Genomic DNA, 17,572 nt, shown 5'->3' on the forward strand with positions numbered 1-17,572 from the left:
TATAGAATCAAAAGCAAAAACTCCTTTGGCATGCACTATGTGAAATTCGGTTGAAAAACTGTAGGTTGTTCTGCCCTAATTAAAACGGGTGCTGCAGACATGGAGTGATAGCAGAGAGCTGCACATGAGCACTGACTTCGTACCACAGAGAGAAAGTTGAGAACGATGAGTAGGAGATACCCCAACTCCTATGGACCAAGGGCTATCCCTTATGTCATCTCAAAACAATAAAAGCACGCTCTACATTCCATGTATCTGGTAGGGCATCAGGGCCCCAGACATCGTATCTTTAAATCACTGGATCCCAAAGGGAAACTAAAATTGCATGAGAAGGGAAAATACCACACAGTGGGAAAAAGAACCATTTTTGTAAGTCTTTATTTTTTAGTTGCTCCTCCCATAGTAATGCACTGAAAGGCATAACAGTTTATATTGTACAAAGCATTTGAAGAAAGTACCTCAACTTGCCGATTATTTCAAAATGAGATTACAAACAAAAAGAAAACAAATCTGGTTCCTCAATAAAGGGCAAAATAACTGAATACAGTCTGTTATTTACGTCTCTCTTTTAACATAAGGTCTGGAACACTTCATTTTACAAATAGGATTAACATGAACATAACATCGCACAAGCTTGCAGACAACCAGCATAAAATATGGGTACAGTTTTTAATCAGAAGAATCATGCTTCCATGAAAGAAATTATAATCGTTTATACAATTGAATCGATTTCAGTATTACAAAAACTAAGTTGCATCTATTCGCATTTAGCTCATTAAGAAAGGAAAACAAAACAACAACAACAAAAGGAATGTTAAGAAAAGCCAAACACCGTTGGGCACTCCCCATACACAGGTCTAGTCACCTTGGTCCTTGGAAATTCGGAAAGGGGCGTGCCTCAGACTTTAGAAAGTAGTGGCTGACTGGAACAGTGCTATTTTAATCAACAAACAATAGTTTGCCAACAAATAAATACAGGATACACGCAACACACACAAAAATTAAACATTAAAAAAAAACAGTGACATGATTGTCTAAAATAAAAGATGTTATTACAAGGATTTGGCAAACATGTATTAGTGTAGTGGTACAGTGATACTGGTGATGGACAGGTTACTTAACCTTTTTTTTTGAGCATTGAACATCCATAGTTTACAATATACACATACCCTTTCTCCCTAATTTTAAACAATGTACGTAAGAAGGCAAAAAGTTAATGGGAAACAAGTACTCCCTGTTATCAGTTTCTCTAATAATCGAGTGTGCATTTCATCCAACTACTTCCATCTTCAAAGGGTTAAATTACAGAAAACTTTAACAAAGAAAAAAAAATTAAATCTGTAATTAAAAGCAACTGTTCCCAATCATGTGTCAGGTGATCTTGGACAAAAAAAACAAAAAAAGAATTCAGTTTCTATGGAGTGTTCGTTCCTATCAATGCTGCCATCTCAACTGCCCCTCCCCCCACCCCCTCTCTGGGGCAGGGTGGACTGGAAGATGCCTTTTCCCCAGCAAGGTTTTCATGTTCATTGAATCGCTCTCAGTCGCATCGATCCTCCAGAAGTCAGCAGCTGCCTTTGCTGTGCAAAACAAAATATCGAGAATAAATAGTTTCCTTTTTTCTTTCTTTTGCTTTCTTTCTTTTATTACTCATTCAGTTTAAGGTCACCGGACTTTAAATGAGTGACCCTTTGGGTTTCTAAGGCATTCTGCTCAGCAGTCTTTTAAATAGTCCTATAGGAAAGAGCCGTGCTACTGCTGGACTTGGTCCCACTCTGTCAACCTTGGGAATGTCATACGTGGCTTATGGACTGGATGGCACTGGATTCCGCGGCAGCCCTTGCCATACTGTGCCACACGTTGGAAGAACTGTGGGATGTCGAATGGAGGGACTCCTTCTCAGACAATGACAACATCATAGCATATGCCTGGGGTAAAAAAAAAAAGGAGAGTCTCAGTAAATGGCATTTGAAATACATCACTTTTAATTTGCAGAACAGTATTGGTGAATGTCAGAGAGAGAAGGCCTGAGTAGGAGCTGCCCCTTGGGAGGGTTTGAGAAAGCGTGGAACATTTTTGTGTGCTTGTGTTTTAATGACATGGAATTACTGCTGGCCTTCGGTGCCTAGGGACCAAAACAGTGATATGATCTACAGAACAAAACATTAATTACCCTATCTAACATTTCAGTAGTGCCTCCATTAAGAAACAGGAGTCATCCCCCTCCAACCATAAATCAATCATGCATCCACTGTCCCTGCACACATTCAACTCACCAAAAATATCATCGTGTGCTTATGATGGAAACTGCAAATATGAATAAGACATAGTCATATTGACAGCACTGTAGTCGAGTAGAAGAAACAGTCCATGGACTCCTGCACTTTATAACTGAGAGCACTGAAGGTGAAGTGACTTGCCCAAGGTCACTTGACCAGTTAGTGAAGAGGCATAATTTAAATTTACTTCTGCCTAACTTTTAATTCAGTGTTCTTTTTCCAGTTCCCTTCCATACTTGAAATAGTCAATGTTGACACCCAAAGACTTTGAAAGCTGAGGTAGATCAATCAGGTCTATCAAACAATAAAGTAAGACGCAAGAAACAACAGCATTCTGACCCACGTGTGCTCCAGTGCCTGCCGCGCAGTAGGTGCTTGGAAGTGCTCTGTGCGGAAGTGCCCTTTCTTCCCTGTTATCATGTCAAATTCTAAATAACTGTTCAGCGAATCCGCCACTTGCTGCCAAGTAAAATATTCAAATGAAATGTTTGGTCTTGACTTGGGAGTGAACTTTTCACTGTTGATTTGCTATTGTTGGTCTCATCCATTGCTAAACTTGCTTGTCAAAATGCTGCTGAAGTGGAATCATTAAAGTCCTGCCAAAGACATTCCACTGTCTGTAAACAAAGACAAAATGCCTCTGTTGTGAAGCAGAATTTCATCTCTGGGAGTCATGCTGAGACATGCGGCTGGTCTGTGGTTTCTTCCTAATCATGGCATTCAGTTAGGAAATCTGCCCTTGCAGGCTGCTTTTGATTTGCTGGGTCATCGCTCTAAATGTACACATTTGACTCTTATGTATGCAAGTTGCCTTCTGGACCTCTACAAAGTCTCAGCAGATATCTAACAAATATGTCCTAAGCCTCTACTCTATTCCAGGCACTGTGTTAGGCCTCGGGGAACCAAGGATAAACAATACCGAGTCCCTGTCCTTTGTATAGTTTAAAGTATGGGTGAAATGAACATGGAAATGAAACATCTATTCTAATTATGTACCCAGAGTTAGAGAGCAAAGATAAAAACTATTATGAAATGGTTTTTAACGAAACCTATTCTGATATTTGGAAGGCTGAGTACAGAGACAATTTTGGAATCCTGAGTTTTAATCCTGGCTTCTCACCTCAACTAGTTGTGTGACCTTTGGCAAGTTGCTTAACCTCTCAAGGTCACTTTACTCATATAAAATGGGAATTTTGTTATTGTGATTCAATAACAAAAACCTGCCTCAAAGAGTTGTGGGGGAATCACAAGCACTAACTTCCATAAAGTGCCTAGCTCCGTGTACCTAACATAAATAGTACCTAGAATCATGAAATTCATTTTTGTAGGATAAGGTTTTTCAGAGAGTATTCCAGGTAACATGTAGCCGCTGTTGTATTAGTCAACTATCTGGGACTCGATCACTATGAAAATCACAGAGTAAATAGAGGAATGTTTTGAGTAAAGCATCTGCCTTTTGGTAATCAAAGGAAATAAACATTTTCATGCACAAGGATCAGTTTCCAGCACATAACTGAAAGCTAATAACAGTCGAATAAATGAATAAAGAGACTCATGAAAGACAGTTTGCAGAAAGGCCTGACTATTTTCAAACCAATACATATGACATTATCAAGTAACAATAAAAATATGAGCTAGGATTGCAAAATGCTATTATTTCTGGTGATGGTAATTGTTAGCTCAGCTGGGCAGTCACTTTATGTCAAAAATGCTGGTACTGAAATATATCACACCAATTATCTCTAGATTTTCAGGCCCTTCTGCTTTCCATTCACTTCTGACAGCTTAAAGGATTTTTAGGTCTTATGTCTTATAATGAAAAGCATTTTTGTGGAATAATTTTTAATAATTAAAAAGACCAAAGAAAACCAGGGTCCCCACTATCTCTGATCAACTAGGAAGGAAGAATGGAGAATCGAGGGTTTAAAACAACATTGGCCACCTCTTATGGTTGCCTCAAAGTGAAAATGAGGTCTACTCTGGCTAGTTTACTTTTCATGTTAGAAAAGGAACAATTCATTTGTATCCCTATTGACTCATCGAGCAGAAAGAGCTCTTAGATATCTTCTCCACTCACCCCACTTTACAATGAGGACATGGCACCTACAGCCATGGTGCTCTGTTCTCAAGTTCATGGAGTTTGGAAACTCCAGTGTTGGGGCAGGCTGCTCTTACTTCAGTTCAGAAAGAACATTTATGTTGCCTACTAGCATACATGATATCTTAGAGTTTTTACTGAATTTACTGATATGTAAAAACGTATATTATTCTGTTGGCAAAATATTTTCCCCACCTTAGTTGAAATATGACCACATTTGCTCTTAAGAGCAGCCCAAAACATCTCAAATAGAAAATTCATATGATTACCACTTCCAAAATGGATTAATGAGTCAAATAGGTAGACCAAAGTGACCAAAAATATGGTAATAACAGGAAGTTTCTTTTTTTTAATTGATCTGAATAAACAATCTGGTTGAGTGTGGATATCACACAGAAAGTGCTGACTTCCTATTTTTTGTGATAAAAGATCTGAGGCTCTTTTAATTGGTATTTAGGGATCATTAAATGGATTTATTTTAGTTACCATAGAGCTGATAGAATGCTGTAGAGTCCAACGAACTTGGGCACCACTCATTAATTCATTCAATAAAAATTGATACATTTTATTTCCAGATCTGCACTTAAGTTGCTGCAGACTATTGGCAACTCACTTTATCTCTGATTTTCAGTTTACTCCTAAATTCTATAATTAAATGACTTGTAAATTAACTATATATAGCAAGCCACAAAAAAAATAGAGGATAGACTTTACTTTCTAAAATATCTTAAAATATAATTAGGTTGACAAAAATTATAGACACAAGGCAGTTAGAAAACAATTCTGATGTAATATATAAGTAGGTGCAAGCAACATTATGGACCATCAATACAGGAGCAAGGGAACTGGGACATAAAGGAGCGATTATTACAGGATAGGGTTTGTCACAGAGTTTCTGTGCAGAATGCAGCCATATTAATTGCTGTGTTGGTTAACTAGTCTGGATTCAGTCACAGAAAGTAAAGATTTGAACATTGTGAGTAAAGCATCTGAACCTGTTCAGATTCTAGAATACTGCAAACCAAGAATAGCTGTCTTTTGGCACCAAAGGCACGCTGTCACCAGGATGCTATACTGCTGGGAGATATATACCTGTGATTTGGACTTTCTGTGTAACGGCTGCTTAAGTTCCTCTGGCACATGGGAAGTACTAAAAGAAGAGAGCTCAGCTTCAGTATATTGATTATCTTCCATTTTCCTCATTTTGAGGCTATCTGTGAAGTGCCTTATATGATCTAGAGCAGAAAGTCCAATTTTGTATTCTTCCTCTTTATACCTAAAATGAACCAATAGGAGAGCACAGAGGATTTTTTTTTCTTTTTCAGTTTGTTATGCAACCAAATCACTTTTCACTTGAATCTATACAGTTGTCGAATGTCATATTATATTTGCAGGAAAAAGTAGCATGCATCAATTATTGGGTGCTTTAAAAGGTTCACACATATTGTATATTAAGATATATTTCTTTCAAAATTTTGTATAACTAAAGCAAGCATATATTTGACATAAAGAGGTAAAGTCAATGACATGTGGAATCAGCAATGCAGTGGAGACAGAATTCATACCTTTATCATTTCCATTTAAAATAAAGCCAGTTATGATAATATTTAGTTAGCACCCACTATCCATATGAAAATATAATATTCCTATCAATTTAACTATTTGGTTAATTTTCCATGTAAAAATCTGTCGTCTATATGGATTACATATATATATATATCAAGTGAAGTGAAATTTATCTCAATAATATTTAAGTAATAACACCAGATTATTGAATGAATTAGATAATGTTGAAATCTCTATTTTTCTTTAAGTTTTTTAGATAGAGTCTAAATAAATGCTTGGGTACTTGAGTAATTTTCATTTACCCTTCCTACCTCAGGTTAATCAGAGTTCCACAAACACTGATATATTTATATGCTAGTGGGTTATGTTGATGGCCACATTATCCTTACTCCACTGTGTACGCTTTGCTAACTCAAATTCAATTTTTATGATTTATTACTCACAGACTGCGTATCACCTGTAGTATTGCTCTAATGCAGTGGTTCTCAACCTTGGCTGCACATTAGAATCACCTGGGAATCTTTTTAAAATCCTGATTTCTGGGCCTCATCCTCCGGAAATTCTGTTTCTTTGTTACTAATGTTGTGGCCCCACCCCATAACAAAGAAACAGAATTTCCGGAAGATAAGGCCTGGAAATCAGGATTGTAAAAAGATTCCCAGGTGGAACAGAGCCAGAAGAATTATAATCAGGTGTATCTACTCTTGCTTATTTATTGGTGTCACCTGAGGCACTTACCTCACTGGGGATGTCTTGCAACTCATCTCCAGGGTGCTGGTTTCCTCATAGTCATCCTCAGGGTTTCCTTCATGTAAATTACTCATCACTGGTTCCTTTCCTGTTTTTCCAGTAATATCATTGTCTTCATCCTCCTCATCCAACAGCACCTCATCTTCTACTTCTTCATCATCCAGTAAATCTGAATTTTGACTGGTCACTAAAGCCTTCTCATCCTTAAAGTGACTGCCATTCATTCTTTCAAAACCATAAAAAAGAAAGGGGTCCAGTTACTGGTTTCCTGTTTAAACATGCATTTAGCTTTATTATTGTGTCTTCGTAAAAACAGTTTACCTTTTTAACACTTCAATAGTAATTTTATTGTTTATGCTTTATGGCAACCATGGGAAAATAATGTAACCTCACAAATAAGAAAATAAAGAAAAAAATAATTGGGTGATTATTCAGATTATAAATAGAGCCTCCAGCAGAACTGGAAAAACAATCCAGTCTCCGATTCCTTATCAGGCTTTTGCCTGATAAATGATATCGTTATATATGCTATAAAAAGCACACCAATGTTTTCTTTACATAATGTTACCAAATCATCATATAAGTACCCACCAATTAAAATAATAGATTTCTGGAAAACTCATATTCCTGAGCAACATTGAAAGAAGGCCAACACACATGTCTAAAGTGAATCTAAGAGTTCCAAAAAACTGGTAAGGTTGCTGCCAAAGACCAACCAGTATTAGACATTTCTAGGTAACATTGGTGGTATATGCCACTTAGACATCTATTCACACTTTGAAATATTTGAGGGTGCACTTCTTTGTATCACTTTCAAGTTACCCTTGATGGCTTGAATGTAAAAAAGTTCCTTTATCCCACGATAACATTGAGGTGGGAAATGATCTAAAAATGTAATTGTACAAATATCTTTTGAAGCTTACTTAAGCAAGCATATCAAATATAATGATAAAAAGGAAGACTATTATATTTAAAAAGTCATTTGTAATATTTTAGGTTGTAGCTAGAAGGATTGCAATATGTGATTCAAAAGTTTAATTATAAAAAAGTTAAATTATATAGACATCCTAATTTAATACATTTGAGAGCATTTATGAAACCAGGATAAATTTTTCTGGCTTTAAAGTAAACATTAAAATATGTGTAAATTAAAGTTAAATTTCATGGTAAAATTTAAAAGTTGAAAATAAGCTGCAAAATAATTATCACTTGTTTTGCATAAGTTTTGGGAATGCTTTTGTTCATACAACAAGGAGAGAGGGTGAGGCAGAACAGACTGGTGGCAAACGCTTGGGCTCTGGATATTTCAGAGAATGTCTTCTCCTATCTCCTTTTAAAGATATATGGCCAGGGAAGTGAAGACACTTGCCCAAGTTCAGAAAGCTTTTTAAAGATTAAACTATCATAGGCATCTAAGTCTTCCGATTCCCGGGCCATTCAAAATCTTTCCATTTTGTTTTATTTACTAATTAAAAAACTTGCTGACACGGTTATGTTATTGTTACAGTCATATGCAATTTTAACATTTAATGTAACTATTTTCCAGACTATGGAAAATCAGGTACCAGTGATAAATCCATCACTTTCCCACATTTAGAAACACAAGAGCATTTAAAATTTAGATTCCCAGGGTAAACAATAAATAAAACAATCTTGGGTGTGACAGATGCACATAGTAAAAGCCTATTTAACCAGCAAAAATCATATCATCGTTAGTAAGTTTTTTATACAACTAATCTCTTAACCTCTTTTATCAGAGAATGATGAAAACATGTTTTGCACAGACATAATTATTAGTTTCCAGTTACACTGCCAACTTGCTCTTAAATGGATTGAAATTGTTATTTTAAAAAATGAAAGAAAAAGTAAAAGAACAAAAGAGTGCATGGATGAAAACCAAAATTAACAAAGCCAACATGATTAAGAAAGCCTATTTGTTAATTATGCTTTCAAATGTGGCAACTTATCGGGGATAAATTATTCATCAAAAGTAGTCTGATAGGAGATGGGGGGGTAGTTAGATGACTCAATCTTCTTACTTCTGTGCTGTTTAGACATGTTGAAGCCAGATGTTGCAGCTATAAAGTTCACAAATCTCCAATTAAGGGCTAGAAAATCTGAATAGGCATCTCAGAACCCAAATTATGTTTTTTGTTTGTTTACTGTTTCTTATTTGCATCATGTAAATATCATTATCAAAATGCAAGATTATCTTTCTTACTTGTTACTAGTTTTTACTTTTGATTCTCTCTCTCTCTCTCTTTCTCTCTCTCATGAGCAGAGGAAAAGATACATCCAACTGCACTTCTTAAAGGCTGAAAAAGGCCACACAATAGCAGATCTCTCCTTTTTTCCTTTGATACACTTTTATACAACTTGAAGGATAGAAGTGGTCATATATTTTTATATTATTTTGGGAAATAATGTTTATTTGAAGCTTGCCTTAATGGAAAATTTGTCTAACATAATTAACTTTGACTTTTAATAGCATCAAAAATAGAGAAACTAACAATAATACTTGTATGGTGAAAAGTAATGGTACTTTTATTAACTAATTCCATATGACTTTAAAATTTACAATGTAGTGCCCTGGCCGGTGTGGCTCAGTTGTTGAGCATCGACCCATGAACCAGGAGGTCGCACACAGCTTGATTCCCGGTCAGGGCACATGCCCAGGTTCCAGGCTTGATCCCCAGTAGGGAGCATGCAGGAGGCAGCTGATTGATGATTCTCTTCATCATTGATGTTTCTATCTCTCTCTCCCTTTCCCATACTCTCTAAAATCAATAAAAATTTTTTTTAAAAAATTTATGATGTAGTATCTTAATTGAATAGGCCATTGGATAGCTATGTTTAGAAATATCTGGTTCTCAATATTGTATATTTAATTATAACTTACAGATAAGAAAAAATCAGTAGTTTTGGTAAAATCATGTTTCATTAACTTCATATAAAATGTAAAACACTAGGTAAGTGTTATTCTTATTAGCAGCATTAAAAGTTTTCTTTATGAATTAAGCCATATGTGCTTAATGTTGATGATGAGACAAGAGGGATCCAGTGCACCAGGTAACTAAAAGTAAGGATGATCCTATCCACTGAAACCAACATGACAGAATTCTATGGGCATGCACTGATAGCATATAAGGAGGTGATAGAATCTTATTAAGAAGTCTCCAATGGTTTCTAAAAGGAGATGTATATGACACTCAATGAGTACTTTAAACAATATGTACATATACATAAATATATATACAGATATATACAGTCATACTTATAGTCATAAAATATGTAATATATACAACACATGACATATAATAGTAGCCACTATTGCCCAGTGATTCAAATGAATCCCTGTGGTGTTGTTATTCCCTTCTCCTTGGTAATTTTTGATAAAATATTCTAGTTAGCTATCAAGAAAGGCAGAACAGACTGGTGGCAAAAGCCTGGGCTCTGGAATCAGTCAGCCCAGGTTGAATCCCACTTATCACTTATATGACCTCTGGCAAGCGTTTTAACCTTAGATGTCTCCATTTCCTTCAAAGATAAAATTACATAATAATGGTCGCTATCTGGTAGTGTTACTAAGACAATTAAATGAATTAATCCATGTGAAGTGCTTAGAAGAGCATTTCATATTTAATCTCAAAATAAGTGCCAGCCACGGGTGGTAGGAATAACAGTAGTATATTAATAACAAAAATAAACGCAGCAAATGTATCTGGAAAGATGTTCGTTTCAGAAATCACGAGTTTAAAAACCAGCTTTACCTCTCCTCTGTGTTCCTGGGAGACTGGCTGCCATGGTTGCTGTTCCCAATGAAATTTCTAATTTCTGTGAAGTAAGCATCTTCCTTGTCATCAAGAATCGCACCTGTGCTTTCCAGTTCAGAATGAGGCGAAGATGTTGCCGTACCTGAGGGGAGAGAAGGCCTTGTGTGAAAAAGACTATTATTTAGATGGCAACTTATTTTGAATTGCATTCCTTCTTCATTTGGTCAGTGTTGTTTCCCCAAACAGGCTCTTTGAATATTAATAATGGTAACTTTAGGAGGTCAAGGCCATCCTAATTTATCACAGTACACATGCCAATGAAAGTCCCTTGGGGAATATTTTGAACCATTGGACTCATGAGGTATAGTCTCCCAAAGATGTTATTCTCCTAGTAGCTTCCTCTCATTCCCACTGTGACATGGGAATGGTTTTGTGCATCCAATGAGGGTGAAGCAAATTATAGAGAAGTCTTAAATGGCTTCTGCCAGAAGAAACTACATCAGTCCCGGTTGCAGTCAACATGTATTTATTGCTCCAGTGCTTAAGTGTGTTTTGGCCCTCGGGCCGTAGTTTGCCCACGGCTGGGTATAGTCTCCCAAAGATGTTATTTCTCCCAGTAGCTTCCTCTTATTCCCACTGTGACATGGGAATGGTTTTGTGCATCCAATGAGGGTGAAGCAAATTATAGAGAAGTCTTAAATGGCTTCTGCCAGAAGAAACTACATCAGTCCCGGTTGCAGTCAACATGTATTTATTGCTCCAGTGCTTAAGTGTGTTACCAAAACAGACTGACAACATGCAGAAAATCCTGCATTCTGACTTGGTGGGCTGAGCCATTGGTAGACTGTGCAACTTCATATGTGGTCAGACTCTACACTAACAATCACTTCATGCCCACAAAATATTAGCAATTTAACAGTTCATCACAATAGTCTAGATGACAAAACCAAGGGGTTTAGAACTTCCCTCAACTTAATACATTTATAATCTGGGTCAATAAGTAAGTATTCAGCTATGACACATTACATTTTTTAACTTATCTATTTTATTTATGAAATAATTTTAACTAGAACTTTTTCATAGCATACTGTAAGGGTGCACAGTGTTGGAAAGTATAGCCAATCCTACATAATAAAGAGGTAATAAGCAAATTGACCATCATGCCCTCGCACAAGATGGCTGCCCCCATGTGATCACAAGATGGCCGCCACAAAATGGTCGGCAGGGGAGGGCAGTTGGGGGGACCAGGCCAGCAGGGGAGCAGTTAGGCATTGATCAAGCTGGTAGGGGAGTGGTTAGGGGGTGATCAGGCTGGCAGGGATCAGGCCTAAACTGGCAGTCGGACATCCCCTGAGGGGTCCCAGATTGGAGAGGGTGCAGGCTGGGCTGACGGACACCCCCTCCCGACCCCAGTGCACAAATTTCGTGCACCGGGCTTCTAGTATTGTATATTGGATTAGACTTCTGTCTCTAAAATCTGATATTTTAAAATCATGATCATTTGATTTCTTGTTTTGTGGGAAATGACTAAGTAGTAGTCATCCAAGATCATAAGTTATATGCCTGTACAGTGGAGGAAGAATTCATTAAAAAAATGCATTCCCTAAGTAAAGATTTATACTTTGTATAAATCCAATTCTTTTCTGTTCTTAAAAATCTCTTTTCCTGAACTCCATACTCACCCTTTCCTCCCACCCCCAAATTACTTTCTTAATTCTCTAGAAACAAATTGTGGCTGCACAGATTGGCTCCACATACATATGCCAGCAGGGAGATGTTAATGGTTTAGTATCTAACTATTGGAATCCAAAGGCAAGAAAACCCACCACTTCTTCTGCTATGTGCTGACAGGTCTGGGCTAAGGGAAGTTTTTTTGTGTGTGTTTTTTGTATGTGTGTGTGTGTGTTTTTGCCACTTTTAACTTAATTCTACATCAGAATTTGTGACCAAAACCACATACCACTGTCATTTGTTATGGGTGACTCTGATCGTGTCCACAATCTCCTATCACTGATCTCTAACAAAGTTACCCAGCAGAGGTTCTCCCAGCTCCAGAACTGCTGCAAAAGCAGCCACGGGTTTCTGGTCAATATTCAGAACGTGGTGTTCTGGTGCTGCGCTCCGGAAATCCTACACTCCCGGGGCACAGTCTGTGCCAATAGGTGGAAAGATTGTTCCCTGCAATTCAGGAAATCTTGATTTCTAAGTCTCCTGAGAGTCTGAGTCATGCTCCTCATGGAGACTGCCCACAGAGATGAATCCAGGAGAAGAAAAGATCATTCAAACAAGGCTCTGAGTTGTATATTATTCAACGATCACATCATCCTAAAATCTCCAGGAAAACATGTTGCCAATTTTTCCAACAGAATCTGATTCTAGAGTCCACGTGGAATGAGAGAAGCGCGATTAACATTTCGCATTTTAAAAAAGCCATCGTCTCCTCACAACACAACTGATTACCTACCAGACATGTTCCCATTCTCATGTTTCTTTAGGTGTCTGTCTAAGTTGGTTTGTTGACCAAAACACCTATCACATAAATGACACTTAAAGGGCTTCTCCTTATTGTGGATGTTGCGAACATGCCGCTGCAAGTTAGAAGATATGCTAAAGGATCTGTCACAGTATTTGCACCTGAAAAATAAACACAGAGAATGTTGGCAGGCAAATCAAAAGATATTTCTCAAGAACAGTAACCCCAATATCCAGAATTATCACCTAGAAAACAACATTTTGGAGAAACGGCACAAGCAAGAACACTGTTCACACAGTCAACTTTTCAATTCCAATAGACTGATTGCTTTAAAGATTCTCATGACTTTATGAAAAACGATAATAAAAATATTGGTGATTTGATGGATCCTAAATTTACTAGCGTAATCAGTTCTAATATTGAAAATAAACCTCGTAAAATTAAGAACATTAAGAACTAGCAGTATTGTTTTATTTTCCTCTGAGAACAATTAAATCATTTTCAAACAAACATGAAGCAAATCCACAAATTCTGCACATAAAGTGAAAAGATCATTTTTTATAAAAAAAGTCAGTTTAATTAAATAATTTCTTAGTCAATTCACTTTCTCACTTGCTAATCCTAGAGGAAATTCTTTTATCTTCTCCAAAATAGCAATAAACTTTCCAAACTTTTAAAACTGAAAAAATGTGAATAGTTTAGTCTGATACCAAAGATACTGATTTTTATAATCTGTAGTGATTAAGATCCCCCAAATCCTTTACTCTATTAATTTTTAAACTTACAAAAGAAAGTAAGAGTGCCACTACATTCTCCTTTTGGAATAAAAACAAAAAAGTCTCCCTTCACTCCCCTCCCCTCTCCACTCCCCCAATTTTCCATTTCTATTTTTGTTAAAGTGTCTGTAGCAGTTCTGAACCAGGTCAGTTTTTCAGGAAAGCACTTATTATTAGTTAGGTAATATTTGGAAGTTTTCCTTTAGACACAAGATGAAAATGCAATCCCTCTCCCACCCAGCTCTTATGGTTGAGGAAAACAAGTGGTAATTTATGGGGTATTCTCTAGCATGTTAAAGTAGAGATTACATTATGCGTTTTGTATTTTTTTTGTATATATACTGCTTGAAAGAAAAATACCAAGTTTCTCCAGATAACTTTTAAGTGAAAATTTTTAACTTAGCAGCCAGAAATTTCTTCACTCATTCTTCCATGTGTGAAGGGCCCTTCTCCTCCCACTTCTGAATGCAGACTCAGTGGCTCAAGTGCTCTCCATCAAAAATCACCCCATTCCACGCCAAGTGTTTGGGCTTCTACGGCTGTCTCTAGGTGATGCCAGAAGTCTCGTTAGCTCAGTGGGGAAAAGAAATCTGTTAAACTAGTTACTTTGGCATAGTATCAATAAACCAACTCAAGGACTGATTTAATTTTCCCCTTTAAGAAACTATTCTGGCATCTTGAGGTTCCTTAACTTTCCCCACTTATAATATTAATTTAAAAGTGTGTGAAACCCCACGTTGATAGTAGTTGTAATATTTTAGCCTCTGTTTTTGAAAAGAAAAAAAATACACACACACACACACACACACACACACACAGGATGGGCAAAAGTAGGTTTATAGTTGTTCGTATGGAAAATAATACAATAATTAATAAATAATTATACAAGAATAAACCCTGTTTCACGAACTCACAACTGTAAACTTACTTTTGCCCCACTATATGTGTGTGTGTGTGTGTGTGTGTGTATATATATATATATATATATATAGAGAGAGAGAGAGAGAGAGAGAGAGAGAGAGTGAGTCTTGGCCTTCTCCATAATAGTCAAATTCCTGGGCTCACTGAAGTTGACAGCCATGGTACAATGAGCACAACTGTGTTGTATGCTAAGCAGAACAACCTGGGAAATACTGAGAGAGAAAACGTATCTTCCCATAAAACACTTTAGAAAAACACTTTAGAAAACTTTCCACCAGAACAGTTTCTACACAAATTGTAAGGAAGAGAGATTTTATCATTGACATGCTTCCAACTTTCTGCCTGTATGAAAAGGGGCTTTTCCAAATTTAATAAACATCATCCACTCTAATATAAATAAAATTGGCCAATAAGGATAATAATTATCTGTTACTTTGTATCTTTCCTTTGTTAATGTCTTGGCCAAAAGGTTGAGTGCTCTTAAATAAAAAATTTAAAAAAATCATTCCACTCTCCTCAAATAAATTAGTAGGTGGTTAAAAGCCTAAGCTTCAGAAATACTTAAAATGAATAAACACATAGCACAATCATAAGCAATAAACTAGTGAGAATTTGGATGTAAACCCTGACGTGAGAGCTCCAGGCCTGGGTTTTAATTCTGGGTCTATCAACACCTGACTTTATAGAAAGCAATTAGCATCCGTGGATCTGAACCTGTTCACTTGTTAAACAGAGGAGCTGGGTAAATAATTAAGATCTCTAGCTATGCACATATTTTGGTTTGTGTTTTTAAAAATACACAGACAATAATAGCCCCATATTTGAGATGGAATAACACCACTGAATTGAGGTATAAAGAAAGAGTAAAATAAGCATCTATAATAAAAGTGTAATATGGAAATCGACTGAATGACCGAACAGCAGAACGACCTCCCGGATGACCTTCCAGATGACCACGTTATGACACCCACTGGCACCAGGCCAGACAAGGTGGGTGCAATGCAATTGGTTGGGGGCCTGGCCATTGCCCCACGATTGCCCTGCAGAGGGAGGCTCAGGCCACTAGCCAGCAGGGTGATTGATCCATCGGGGGGCTCCACAATCGCCCCAAAAAGGGAAGGCCAGGCCACTGACCAGCGGATGGCAGTGGGTGGATGAGGCCTCCCTCTGTGGGGGCGATCCATCGTGGAGTCCCGATCAGGTGGGCAGGGCCTACCTCTTTGGGACGATCAATGGCAGAGCCCTGCGATGGATTACCCCAAAGAGGGAGGCCCAGGCTACCCAGCAGCAGCCCTGCAGCGGGTGGGCAGGGCCTCCCTCTGCGGGGGGGTGATCCATTGCAGAGCCCTTGCCAGGTGGGCAGGGCCTACCTCTTTGGGATGATAGATCGCAGGGCTCCCAGACTGTGAAAGGGCACAGGCTGGGCTGAGGGACTCCCCCACTCCCTCGAGTGCATGAATTCCATGCACCAGGCCTCTAGTAATATCATAGTTGCCTATGCGACCCTTGGCCATAACAAAATGTAAATGTGGACATCTTTCGCTTAAGTACAATTTCTGGGAATCTAAAATTTTTTTCCAAAAGGGAAAGTACTTAAAACTTTCCATTTATATATATCTCTGAGACCTATTATATCAAGTGTATTCTATCACATATAAAATATAAATATTACTTATGATTAGTCATTTATAAAACATGTAGGAAAGCAAAGAATCTCAGAAAACACTTCATTAATTTCTGCTTAAGTCCCTCTAGTTTTCTCCTTAAATTTCCATTATCTTCAAATAAGCATTGGTCTGCCCATTTCTTTTATTCTTTGCATGTAAAAAGACTTTGAAACCTAATAAATAATTTATTTTTAATGGAAAAGTGAGCATTCAGACAAAAATAATTTTACACATATGCAATGCATAAGAATTTCAAAGCAGAATGAAATTACACTATCACTAAAGATAAACAACATTCATTCTTTGAAGAAATATTTATGAGTACCTAATACTATGTGCAAAGCATTGCATAGTAAATAATGTAGGTTATATTTTAAAACTGGAAGGGAGAATACTGATTACTTTCATTCTTTAGTAAACAGTAATATTAAAATTAGATATGTGCTCATATGTCTTGTGGCTGATCTTGACATTTAACAGAATAATCTAAGAGGTACTTTAGAAATTGTTGGTGGAATTGCCCCTCTTCCTATAATATGTTTTATTTTACTTGTTCGACCCCTAGTTCCACATTTTTTTTCCTCCCAGGTTTAAGGTTCATTCTTTTAACCTCCTAATGAGACCTGTGGACATTAACTCAACTCTCCTGGGAAAGCGGAGTAATATCCCAGTTGTTAACTCCCAGCCGAGATTTAGGTTTGAAAAAAGAGGCTGTAACGCTATAATTATTTTCAATTAAATAGCACTAATTATTGAGAAAAGAGAGAACTAAAATAATTTTTAAATGACCAACATTTCTTAAACACATATCTGTAATAGATATTGCTAGAACTTTTAAACTGAGATATAAGAAGTTTTGATTAAATAAATTAGGATGCTTCTAATTTTCATCCTAGCCATCAATTAATTCTTCTTTGACTCAAAATTAAACAGACATACATTCAGATATGTCTCAAAGTAGTTTCCTTTAAAATTGTGGCAATGCGTCCACTTTAATTACTACAATATTTATCAAGATATTGAGTAAAAATCATTGTCAAACCTGTAAGGCTGCTCTCCTGTGTGGGTTCTCAAGTGCCGTGTTAGGTTCGCAGACCTTGGAAAAATCTTGCCACAGTATCTGTTATGAAAAGATGTTTATACGAGAAAGTCAGTACAATTGACTTTGTTTCACTCAAGCCGGGTAGATGCCAGATGCTTATTCCCGATTTAATTAATCCTGCATGGAACTCACATGTCTTTGGTATTTAAAATTTGCAATAAAGCCAT

General features: G+C 37.0%; 1 protein-coding gene across 13 annotated transcripts in view; it reads right to left on the reverse strand.

Annotated features, from left to right (window-relative positions):
* Positions 1-364: 364 nt before the first annotated feature.
* MECOM (MDS1 and EVI1 complex locus) overlaps positions 365-17,572 on the reverse strand; it is a 578,696-nt gene continuing 561,488 nt past the window's right edge. For 12 of the 13 annotated variants that reach the window (XM_005886549.2, XM_005886545.2, XM_014533597.1 and 9 more), the window contains 6 exons: positions 17,346-17,423; positions 12,931-13,100; positions 10,464-10,608; positions 6,682-6,918; positions 5,470-5,653; positions 365-1,928 (listed from right to left, as the gene is read on the reverse strand). In XM_005886549.2, coding sequence (XP_005886611.1) covers positions 1,794-1,928; positions 5,470-5,653; positions 6,682-6,918; positions 10,464-10,608; positions 12,931-13,100; positions 17,346-17,423 — 949 coding nt within the window. In that variant the 3' untranslated portion in view covers positions 365-1,793. The remainder of the gene's footprint in view (positions 1,929-5,469; positions 5,654-6,681; positions 6,919-10,463; positions 10,609-12,930; positions 13,101-17,345; positions 17,424-17,572) is intronic. The other variant, XM_014533598.1, reaches the window with a different exon arrangement.

Source organism: Myotis brandtii, unplaced genomic scaffold (assembly GCF_000412655.1).
Source record: "Myotis brandtii unplaced genomic scaffold, ASM41265v1 scaffold99, whole genome shotgun sequence".
In the NCBI taxonomy this organism is placed as follows: domain Eukaryota; kingdom Metazoa; phylum Chordata; class Mammalia; order Chiroptera; family Vespertilionidae; genus Myotis; species Myotis brandtii.